Source organism: Bacillus rossius, chromosome 6 (assembly GCF_032445375.1).
Source record: "Bacillus rossius redtenbacheri isolate Brsri chromosome 6, Brsri_v3, whole genome shotgun sequence".
Lineage (NCBI taxonomy): Eukaryota > Metazoa > Arthropoda > Insecta > Phasmatodea > Bacillidae > Bacillus > Bacillus rossius.
Window position 1 is genome coordinate 46,883,516 of NC_086334.1, and position 12,093 is coordinate 46,895,608.

At 37.9% G+C, this 12,093-nt stretch overlaps 1 protein-coding gene across 2 annotated transcripts in view; it reads right to left on the reverse strand.

Moving 5' to 3' along the window:
* Positions 1–233: 233 nt before the first annotated feature.
* LOC134533144 (peroxidase-like) overlaps positions 234–12,093 on the reverse strand; it is a 110,302-nt gene continuing 98,442 nt past the window's right edge. For both annotated transcript variants that reach the window (XM_063370454.1, XM_063370453.1), the window contains exons 7-14: positions 8,796–8,988; positions 7,435–7,632; positions 6,733–6,880; positions 5,946–6,102; positions 4,954–5,124; positions 3,992–4,190; positions 1,561–1,663; positions 234–1,183 (exon numbers count right to left, since the gene is read on the reverse strand). In XM_063370454.1, coding sequence (XP_063226524.1) covers positions 1,096–1,183; positions 1,561–1,663; positions 3,992–4,190; positions 4,954–5,124; positions 5,946–6,102; positions 6,733–6,880; positions 7,435–7,632; positions 8,796–8,988 — 1,257 coding nt within the window. In that variant the 3' untranslated portion in view covers positions 234–1,095. The remainder of the gene's footprint in view (positions 1,184–1,560; positions 1,664–3,991; positions 4,191–4,953; positions 5,125–5,945; positions 6,103–6,732; positions 6,881–7,434; positions 7,633–8,795; positions 8,989–12,093) is intronic.

The window sequence follows — 12,093 nt, forward strand, 5'->3', positions numbered from 1 at the left end:
CAATTTTATGGGAATGATTTCCGAAAACCATTGATAATGAAAAGCAAAAACTAATTCAGATTCCTTCCCCCAGTTTCTTGTATGTTAACTTCTCAATGAAACAAAATACAACAAATATAAAAATGTAAAATAGCATTCCACAATATAATCTACAACTAAAATCTCAGTGTATGCTGCGAGATCAACTCGTGTAGTATTCTGCATTAAAAAGTACATAAAATTTAACTAGAAGAGCCTTTTATACAAAAGATTTATTACAATTTTTCAAGAACATAAATGTATGACTTACATTAGTCTATAGCATGTTCAAACATCACACAACACTGTCTCGATTACCTCAAGAGGTAAAAACTATGGTTATGGTCAAAGTTACATCACAAGCAAAGAAAATATTGAACATAGTAGTGAATGTACACCCATTATAATAATCACAGTCTCATCAGATCACGCACACATATCACTAACAAAACTATTTCCTATACCTAACAAATACAGTCTTTTTAATGCAGTAAAACTGCAGTAACAAATACAACACTAAAAATGATTCTAATGGCAAAATGTGATGATTATTGTGCAATAAATCCACTCACCAGAACCAAGGATCCACACTAGCAAAAAATAATATTAATCTGCAATGTTACCAACATCATGCATGTGGACGTTCCGGCATGAATGTGATAAGAGACATTTTATCCTGCTATAATAGCTACTCCCACAAGAAACTAACAACTTTTATAATCCTGAGTTTAATCCCAGGGAAAGTCATTCTCGACAAATCAACCAAGGAAGCAAAATGCCTTTATTGCCAGAGCTACATTAACAAGCAGATGTATTGGAAACTACAAATCACACCTATGATTCTCATAACCAAAACTTATTAACACAATACGATGATTCCTTTGTTCTGGTAGGTCGACTCAAGAACATGCAACGAACGAAAATGTATTCTTCTTTAACGAAGCGCCCATTTACACAACTCTCGTTCACACGTTCAAGTGCTACCTGAAAGTACACAACTTAGCCTAGATGATATGAGATGTTAAGTGGCAATGTTGTCTGCCCTGCTTCGTAATGCAGCATCTTGCTCCAAGACCGTTACAGATTGTCCACAATTACTTCCCGCCAAGAGTTCAGGCTGACTCTAGGGATCGCAGCTGTGTTCTGGCAAGACGTCAGTCCGTTGCTGAAACAAATACAAGCAAATGAAAAATTACTACTTTGGAATAATTACTCAAAAACAACTGAGCTTTTTGAAAGTAAGGGTCATTTAAATACACACAGTTACGTCAAATGTAACTGTGAAGGTGAGAAAACTCAGTGTTTGTAACAAACATGGTATTAATGTATTATATCAAGAACCAAAACCAGATTTATAAATAACTACAGTTCAAATATAGCCTCTTTTAAATACCCACCTCAAAGAATGTCAAAGCTATAAAATTTAAGAACTATAGGAAAAGTCACCTTTTAAATTTTGAACCTAATTACTGCACCACAAAAATTTATTCGTAAGTCATGAATAAAATGTAAATAAGTATTATAAATTAATATGTAAATTACCTGAGAGAGAACCTCTGAAAAACATTGGGCTGCATTGTTTCGACGTTCGCATTATCGCAGAAAATACGAGCCAGCGTGACTTTCTTGATCTCTCGCAGTTGAGCTGAAACAAAAGTATAACATTATATCTCTTGACTTTTGATAAATAAGTAGGGTGTTTTGCAAAGAATAATTTTATAGTTGGAATTGGAAGTCGAAGAAGAACTAAATTTTAGTTGAAGACTAAGTCCAAGTCACCTGAATTGTTGTTGAAATGTTTCTGCAGTTAAAATATTACTGCTGTGAAGCATTGCAAATGAGGATTACATCTATTTAAGAGTCCAGGTAAATATGCATGCAGCAACAGAATCATCTAAACTTGCTTTAATTTATGTGAACAGTTACAGCAACGCAAAGTCTTCCCATGAAAATTATCACAAATTTCAATTCACAGTTGCATTACGTTCTCACTTCCTGTTCTCATTACGAAAAATCAAACAAATTTAAATCAAAATAATTATTTATTAAAATAAAGATAAAAATTAATTTTAAAACAGAATTAAATTTGCTCAACTAAAAAAAACATTTGAGACTCTTAGGTCTGTAATTTTGCTGGAGCCATTGTTTATTCATCGTCAACCAAAAATTTAGAATTTTGAGATCGCAAAGTGCTTTTGCAAATACAGTCAAACCTCTCTGAAACGACCCCTCACGGTTCCCAGGAATAGGGTCGTAATAGATGTTTTCCGAAATTTTCAGTTCATTTCAAACACCACGCTGACAGCGGTCGTAAACACGTTGCCACAAAAACCTTTATCTGCACCCTGCCGGCAAAGGGACGTGGAATTTGGGGTTGTCAAGGGCTGACAGCGGTCGGACAGGAAGTGGTATATATTTTTAGATATGCGCTGCCTATGGCAGTACAGCACTCGGCAAGAGAAACGCAGTAACACTCTACTGACCGCAAGAAACTTATTTTCTGTCCGATTTTCTTCGGATTTTCGGCAATTTTTTCACGGTTCCTCGAAATTGGGTTGTAATAGAGAGGTGGTCGCAATAAATGGGGTCGTAACAAAAAGGTTTTACTGTATGCATGCAGCAACACAATCATCTAAACTTGCTTTAATTTATGTAAACAGTTACAGCAACGCAAAGTCTTCCCATGAAAATTATCAGGGACCGGAAAGTTACTTTTAAAAAGTAACTCAGTTACAATTACAAATACTCCATTGGAAATGTAACCCTGTTACAACTACAAGTTACACTGCTGAAAATAACCCAGTTACAGTTACTGTTCTGAAAAAAGTAACTGTAAGTTACTTTAACAGTTACTTTGTGAAAAACTAAAAATGTGATGCATAATATTGTTATAATTAAAAGCTATTAAAACATATTGTGTTTAGTAAAGATATATATTTATTTCAACTGAATACTTTTAAATTAGGTCTTAAATTACATTTAGTAATTAGTTCACACTACAAAATAATAACATAACACTGATATCAAATCACCACTTTTTTAACCACTGCTTATTGATCTTGAGTAGCAGTTGCTTCTCAAAATTTGTATCGCTTAAATTGCCTCTATTTGGGCGTAAAACTAAACTTGCACAGCTGAACAACCTTTCAGCTGCAGCACTTGTTGGCATTGCTGTGTTCAACTTAATGAAAATTTTTTTTGATTTGAGGATAGTCATTTAGTGAAGAAATGTCCTTATTCCTACACTCCAAAAACCATTGTAGCTCTTGTTCCCCAGAATCCTCCACTGGGCTCCTCTTATTTAAACCAAAGAAATCCTCTTATTCCTCATCACATGACAATCAAAATGCGAGCGCAGGCTAGCCAACAGCAGTTTTACAAGTACAAGCAATACCATCGCAAATAATATGCTTGTCGGGATTTTCGTTCTGGGATTGAAAAAATCAACAAATCGTTCGTTCAATGAGAAATACATTTAAAAAATGTAACGCAATAAGTAACGACAATTATCATTACTTTAAGGCGAAAAAATGTAATTCCGTTACAGTTACAGTTACTGAAAACTTAATATATTGCGTTACCACGATCGTTACCATAAAAAGTAACTGTTACAAATAACGTCGTTACTAGTAGCGCGTTACTTCCAGTCCCTGAAAATTATCACAAATTTCAATTCACAGGTGCATTACGTTCTCACTTCCTGTGCTCTTAACACCGTTCTCATTGTGAAAAATCAAACAAATTTAAATCAAAATAATTATTTATCAAAATAAAGATAAAAATTAATTTTAAAACAGAATTAAATTTGCTCAACTAAATATAACATTTGAGACTCTTAGGTATGCAATTTTGTTGGAGTCATTGTTTATTCATCATTAACCAAAAATTTAGAATTTTGAGATCGCAAAGTGCTTTTTGCAAATATCCGTTCTTGGTTTTGTGTCCTGACACGGCGAGCAGGCCCAGCACTGACCTGCAGAGAAGGAGCCGGGCTTGCCGGCCAGGTCGTAGAAGTAGCGGTCCCCCTTGCGGGTGCGCGCCATCTGCTCCCCGAGGACGCAGCGGAGCGTGGGGCCCAGCAGGCCGCCCCCGGCGGGGCGCTCCGCCATCCCGCCCACCAGCAGGTCCACGTCGTCGGGGTGCGCGTACGCCGCAGACAGCTTCTGCACCGTCTGGGGACATGGCGGTCGGTTCAAGCCACATGCAGCGTTAAGACTTGCAGAGACTAGGTTCTCGATGCTTCGACCATCACAGTCACCAAGGGCCCTTCAGGGCTAAGGGAGCATCCAACTTTCTGGTGAGCTGAGTGGGGCAGGGGGCCGGAGGTGGTACACAAGCTGGGATGGGTAGCCTCAGCCTCTATGTACAGCCAGAGCTCTAACGCCCTTCCCGGTTGTGTATGCGGCGTATCCGCATCCATGCCCGTGGGGGCCCCAGGGCGGTAGGGCCTATCGGCTAAGAGCGCTGGGTCAAAAAAGAAAAGGGGGGGGGGGACCCCCTTGCCCGGCATAATAATAGTTACCAAGGGCCCTTAAATTCTACACTCAATATTACCGTATCAGGTTTTACTAGGTTTTCCTCTTTACAAATTAGCCACAATCCGAAAATAACATACGCCACAAGCTGTGCTTGAAAGTAAATACTTGCGGCTCTTGCTCACACTCCCAAGTTAGTAATTTAATTATCTTGTCATGTTATCATTAGTCACAAGGTATTATGAATTTTTGTACTTTCATATAAATTATTTTGATAACACTCGTGCAATTTTTATTGGGCAATAGATTTTCTCACCAAATACTGTATTTATCAGAATAAGTAGCATCCTCAAAAAAGCCTTTAATTTTAATTTTTTTTTTTTATATATAGTAAGCTTCCTACCAGACTTTTATAAACCAGAAAGTGCGACTGTATTTTAAGTTCATGACGAGCACTTACAGACTGAGGTATGACATCTTCAAACGTGCTGAACTTCTTGGCCTTCGGCAGGCCACACAGCTTGCGAAAGTAGTTGTACGCGGGAATGCCGTGGTCTCGGCCCCTCTGTATGTCCAAGCTGACCACATCCATGCCATAGCTGCTAGTGTCTTTGTACAGTAGGTCCTTTACCTGCAAGGGCAGAGCACACACAAGTCACACACCGACACGTTCACAACGCTACATCCCACAACGCACAAGTCACATGGTACATGCCAACTAAATACAATTAGAATTTAAAAAATTGTTTCAATACAATAAAATGTGTTATAAATACATAAATTGGTTGATTATAAAGAGAGAGTTGAAAAAAATACTAGTTAATGGCAAAAATGTTTTCGAACACAATCTTGAGCAACAAAGAAAACCTGCATGTACTATCATATTGTATGTTGTTTATTTACACAACCATTATCACCTGAAATCTCTTTAACTAATGAGTAGGTTTTGTTATTGTAATTTATACCATCATTCTGAATTAGACCACACCCAGGTCAATTATGAACAGCACACAAACACCCACTGTATTCAACCAAATGCATGTCAACATTTTAGGGTGACCATCTACCACCACACAGCACCAGATATTTGTTAACCACTCTCAAATATATTTCCACATTCTCATAATTCTAACAGAATTTTAAAAATGACTTCAATACAGGGGTTTGAACATAGGCTTCTGAAAATATTCCCAAATAAATATTTCCTGCTTTTTTTGTGCCAACTGCAAACATTTCCTTTCAGTAACCTATCAAATTAATTTATTACTCTTTTATAAAGACAAAAATTATCTTTTCATCACATTTAAAAGGTGGAACTAATTTTCCATATTCACAACCAACTTGACTGGTCAATACATGGCAAGGCGCAAGCATTACTTGGAGGTACAAAGTAATTTTAAAGTGTGCAACATAAATACAGTGCAGCACGGACAGAGTCCCCAGTACACTTACATCATCGACGTATTTCAGGTCGTTCTTCTGAGCGCTCTGAGTGGCCAGTCCTCGGACCAGGGCCACCAAGTTTTTGGACTCCTCCACGACTTGTGGCTTGTTGAAGTGGTAGAGGAGCGGCATGGTCTGGTTTGCTTCACGCCCTTCATCGTACAGCCTGCAGCAATCATACATCATTCACACTAACATTAAAAAAGGTGCTAGGTATTGCCCTGCAAGTTTAAAAGCAGTTTTTATTTTATTTTGCAGATGATTAAGAGCTTTTGTAGCAATTATGCATTTTAACAAGATTTACTTTCATATTTGTTAGTATCATGTCATATTATGAATGGCAAAGAAATAGTGTGATAAAATTTTTCACTCAATTTTTCTACAATATTTTTTCCCCCCTCATTTTACATTTTAAAACTTAAAACTTCAGATTAAATGAAATATTATCCTCCAAACACACATTTTTAAGGATGGCTTACTGCCATTAACTAGGTGAACCAAGATGTCATTTTTCGGTTACTTTTTTATTTTAAGTAAGAATAGAATATATTTCCAAATTCTCATTCCAAACTTTCCTTTAAAAAATAAATTCTTTTAGCACTTTTTAAAAAATTTTCATTAGATTTATTAAGTTAAGTCTAAAACTTGTGTGCTCTTTGGATATACCTTGCAAAAGAGCACACCGAAACTAGGACAACACCAACATCAGATATTGTGCATTGAAAAGGGACAGGAAATGCCCATTAACAGCAATCTTAAGAGACACACAAAGCTATGAACTCTTAACAATGCTCACTTCAGATCGCCGTCCATCATGGAGTAGAGGAACCGAATGGCAGCCGTGGCAAAACTGTTCGAAACAGTAGGGTTAATGTTTTCATCGTACTTCACGCTGAACTCGCTCCCGCTTATCTGCAGCCCCATCTTCTTAACGTAATCCTCGCCTGCAACACACAACATTACCATTAAATTCCTTCAATATCAATTCTTTCTGTAGTTCTGTAATGCTTTTAAAAATATAAACTCTTGATTGTGAAAAACTTAACCAACAGCTGACAATCCTTAATTAATTAAATCTTGTCTACACAAAACTTCATAACTTACTCAAGTACCAATCCCCCACAACTAGCGTGTCATGGCACATCGTTGAGGTTATAGAATCTCCTGCTTGGGCACCGAAAATGCCCAAGTCATTTTGTTCTTTCAAATATATATCTGGAATAAATTTTAAACCAGGCCTTGCCTAAATTTTTTTTTTCTCTTAAGGATACCATTTAACATCTACAAACATTACGGTACGACTGTAATGAGCCACCAGACTCGCATTTCAAAGATATCAAGGTTCGTATCCCGTATCAGCCCATCCAGATTTTGGTTTCCTACGATTTCCTGAGATTCACTCCAGTGTGTTTCCTCACACCCGGTGAAGGCCCACAGTTCCTCTGGTGCTGTCTGTCGAGGAGATGCCGCAGCGCGCGCGGGGAAGGCGGGAACTCACCCACGACGCTCGGCAGCCACTCCTTGAAGGTGATGTGCTGCATCTCGGCCACGACCACCCTCCTGGCCTCCTGGTACAGCGTTTCGTCGCCCCAGTGAGGGTTGAGCTCGGCCAGCACTCCCGCCACGCGGTTGTGCTCCCTCAGCCACACCGTGTGCATCACCACCAGGTCCGGGTGCATGTTCACGCGCATGTCCCCTGCGAGCACGCGAGCCACACATCACCCTCACCACGCCACGCACAGTTACATGTACATTAGGTTCACACCTCAAATTGACATCGATACTCCCCCAGGCAGCTGATCCCGTTAGGGTGTATGTGGTCCTGGTTAGGAGAAAGATGGATCTTTTACATGCCAGACACTGTTACCAGTGCCTAACATGGGTTCCAAGAACAAGGAAATAGATTCGCCATTTCCAATCGCGGCATGTTACTGGCGAGCGCACAGCTAGGTCGAGAGGTAGAGGAGACCCCATCCCAACTTCCGACCCACCGACCCGCCCCCAGCTCCGCCGTTAAACCCCCAGACCTCCTACAGAGCCATACCCCTCTGTGGGATCTGAGTAGCTACGACACGGAACCATACCTCTCACGCACAATTACAACTGGACACTTTTGGAAAACAAGATCCCATCATTTGGTCTAAAATAAACCCTAAAACTGAACATTTCAAGGCATGATAATTTAGAGCCGAGTAACTGCCGGGTGATTCTGGGCAAAGTAACGTTAGGCCAAATCATTTCTAGCCAAATGAATGTTCTGAAAACCATTTCAGGCCAAATGTTTAATGCCGAGCGACGTGCACCCTTAAAAACTATATTCGATACTAAATTTACACCCACAGCTACACAAGAGTTGTGTCAGAGCCTGATGTATGCCCAATCATGGGGGTCAAATGGGAAATAAAATATAAGTTACACTCTCTTATCAAACACCCAAGTTCACACTGTTCTACATACTACAATTCTTTCCCTCTTAACATGATGTTTCAATATACATATGGTTAAAGTTTTCTTCATTAAATGCATCTACAAATTATTTTTCCTAGTTCTTTGAAAAAATTTAAACAGGTGTAAATATAGTTCCATGATTTAAAGTCTTATATTGGAAGTGAATGTTTTAAAAGCTTGCAAAACAAATCACACATGTACACAAAAACACACATATACGCCAGAGCTTCTTTTGAAAAGTGGTCCTGAAAATACTTATGCAATAAGAATCAACTTCAGAACAAAATTTGCAGATGTATATTTGTATTTTCAAAGAAAGGAGCTTTAGTCATCTGACGTCACAGACATCGAGAACCAGCCTTAACGCAACCAAGCTACCCTACATCATACAACACAAGTCTTCGGACTTACCGGCCTTGTAGCATGTTCCCGGCTCGGACAGCTGGCAGTACTGCGTCGGCCGGTCGGACAGCGGCAGGAACGCCTGGCCGTTCTGGAACTGCGAGCGCAGCTTGCCCTTCACCAGCGTCCTCAGCGACTGCGCCTCGTCTGTCGTCGAGCCGTACAGCATCGAGCCATCCAGGAAGTGGGTCGCCTGGTTCAACTGCGCAGACACATGCACCGTTCCTCAGTCACCCGGTGCGTGCTTCTCCACGCGAAGTAATGATCTTAAGGGAGTTAGCAGGAAAAACCTACCCATCAACACGTTCAAGGAACGTTGCAATCAAAAAAAACATTACATGGTCATGGCAACATTCACTGTGCTTACAATTAAAAAAAAAAAATTCTCATGTCTGGTTTACTGGGTTCTACACTGAGATAGGTTGAGATGATAAGCAATCTTTTTTTGTGCCGCCCACATTAAAACATTTATTAAGTAAATATAACACAATGAGCCTGAAATAAGAAAAATTCCTCAACCCACTAAAATTGTAAATAATTTTTTAAAAAGAAACAAAAAAGGAAAAATCTTTAGGCAGAAATTCTGCTCATTCTCTAACTCAAACGGCAAAATTAAGTTCCACAATTTCCTGATACACCATAAGACAGCAACACATTATTTTGTAATATTGTTAGTGGGAATTTCTCTCAACATTTGTGCGATATTTTTGACCTAAAATTTTCCAAATGGTGAATACCTTATTCCATGATAATGTACCAAAAATTTTAAAATTACCAAACTTTCTGACAGATATAACAAGCAAAATTATGTAATACACAACTACGTATTAAGTTCTAGCAAAAATTATATTGATTTCAATACTGACTAAGTTTCTAATTGGACTGGGCTGATCCAAGAATTTACCGATCATGCCTATACTAATCGCTTGCTACCAATCTGGCTGACGAACAGACACCAATCATCCTTTCAAAAAACTAGTAAAACACCATGAAGCATGTTGGTTTCTTGACTTCATACATTTTGGGGGAAATACCATTGAAATCAATATTTCAATATTTAAATAAATAAATTTAGTAATAATGATTAAAAAAATAAAACACAAAATAAAATTGGAATAAAAATAAACATTTAAAAAACTTTATTCACTTTACTATATAGCTTGTTGCTATTGACACACAAAAACAACAGTGAATATTGCACTTGAATCCAAGATACTCATTTAAAGAAATATAATTTTCACACAAATTTACTAACAAAAGAATAAAACTGTAGCATTAGAAAAAACTCTCCAAAATGTAATTAAGAAGTATTTAATAATCAGTATGATTATAATTATGAATTATCAGTAGCTTATACAGTAAAACACTGTTTTAACGAACTTCATTAGAGCGAACAATTCATTACTACGAACTATGCCTTTGGTCCCGTCAGATGTCCATATAACATAACGTAAAAAAATTTCACTAGTACGAATTTTCTCGTTCAAATTTTTTAAATATTCTATAAATATTCATTTGAACGAACACTTTTCTGCCCGGCACGGTAAACGACAAACGGATAAAATCGTCGCCATTCACCCACAAACTGCCATCTTATTTATTTTGATACGCGCCATAGATGACTGCAATGGACTAGTGTTGAAATTAATGCACAAAACTAGTGTAGCGACTAAAGCGCTGCATTGTGGTGTTCGCTGACATTACTCTCTGTTCTATGCTCGCACGACGTGTTTAACCGATGCAAAGTGCTACATCATAAAGTATTGCTACACACACATCTCTGGTCGTTTTCTTGTTTATTGTTTGAGAAACGTGCGGTAGCCTACAACTCACATAGTTTCGGTTCCCTAGCACGTTCGTGCAACTTCGGATTTCTCTCAAAAATTGAAATTATAAAAATCGAAGGGTTGTGTTAGGTTAGTCACAACATGCTTGATCTTCTGATTTAGTGGCTGAAGGGGCGTTAATACCAAAAAGGAAAACTTCGGAAATCTTCGCAAATTCTTGCAGGGAACCGAAACTACGTGAGTTGTAGGCTTCCCAGAAACGTGGCTATACTACATGTATAACTTATTTTTACATGTGTAGGGTGCATTTGTTTTTATAGTTTAAAAAACCGTACTACTGAACATGTCTTCTAGGAAACGACTTGAAATGTTAAAAGCAGTAGATAAAGAAAATAAAAAGACTGATGTGGCTAAAAAGTTAGGGATCTCCAAATCAACATTATCCACAATTCTCACCCAGCGATCCAGTTTGGAAGACAATAAAATGTAAAAAAAAATTCCTAACTTTTAAATTTTATATTTTTGATTTATTACAGCATTTTTGCAAACAGCTTGTCTTGATTCCAAAGGTAGGCTTACTGCTTTGGCAAAAAACTTACCTACGTATTTCTGTATTGTACATATACATACTAGTATGTATGTATGTATGTATGTAGTATGTATGTAGATCCCAAAGTATAGCTGTTACAGTAATTGATGCTTGTACCACTCATATTGGTATTAGATTTTCTACTTTGTTTTTTAACAAGATCGAGTTATGTTCAATACCCCAAAACAGGCAATCATTGTGATTTCGGTATAAAGAACTTCATTATAACAAACTGCCATAATTTTGGTCCCTTCGTGTTCTTTATAATGAAGCTCTACTGTAGGTTTTTTTTATAACTTATGATGCATGCAATAATGGTAAATGTTCATTTTGAATTAAGTTTACAAATGTGTAGTAAAATATGTGCTCAAATAACAAGCTTGTGTTCATTTCTAAGAACTATAATACCATGAGTGAAGTATAAATTATCTAATCATAAGATCTCGGCAGTGTGTGTAAAGTACATTAAACTGTGCCGTGCACACCGGGAAGTGACATCATTGTTGGGTAAAAAAATATGTACAATAGACAGGAAGGGAAACACCTGTGTAAAAAAAAGTATGCTTTTCCAGTGTCTTTTTTGTTAGGTGATGCAGGATAAAATTTGCAAGGGGGGAGGGAAGTGGGCAATCCTGGGGTGATAAAAGTAGGGCAGAAATCAGATAAAGGACCAAGGGTAAACAAGAGCCATATTTCTCGCACCAGTAAGTTGAGACACCGGAAATAAAGACCACATGTGTCTACGGAATTTTTTTTACTAAAAACAAATATGTGGTGCGATTCATATTTGATGGCTACCCTTAGAGCGAAAATGTTGAAATTTTTAAGTGTCAAAAACTACAGATGCGACCCACACGGAGTGGGCGACCCTTCTACAGGTTAAAACGGTAGGCGATCTGCATCAAATATCGGCGAGCACAATTCAAATTTC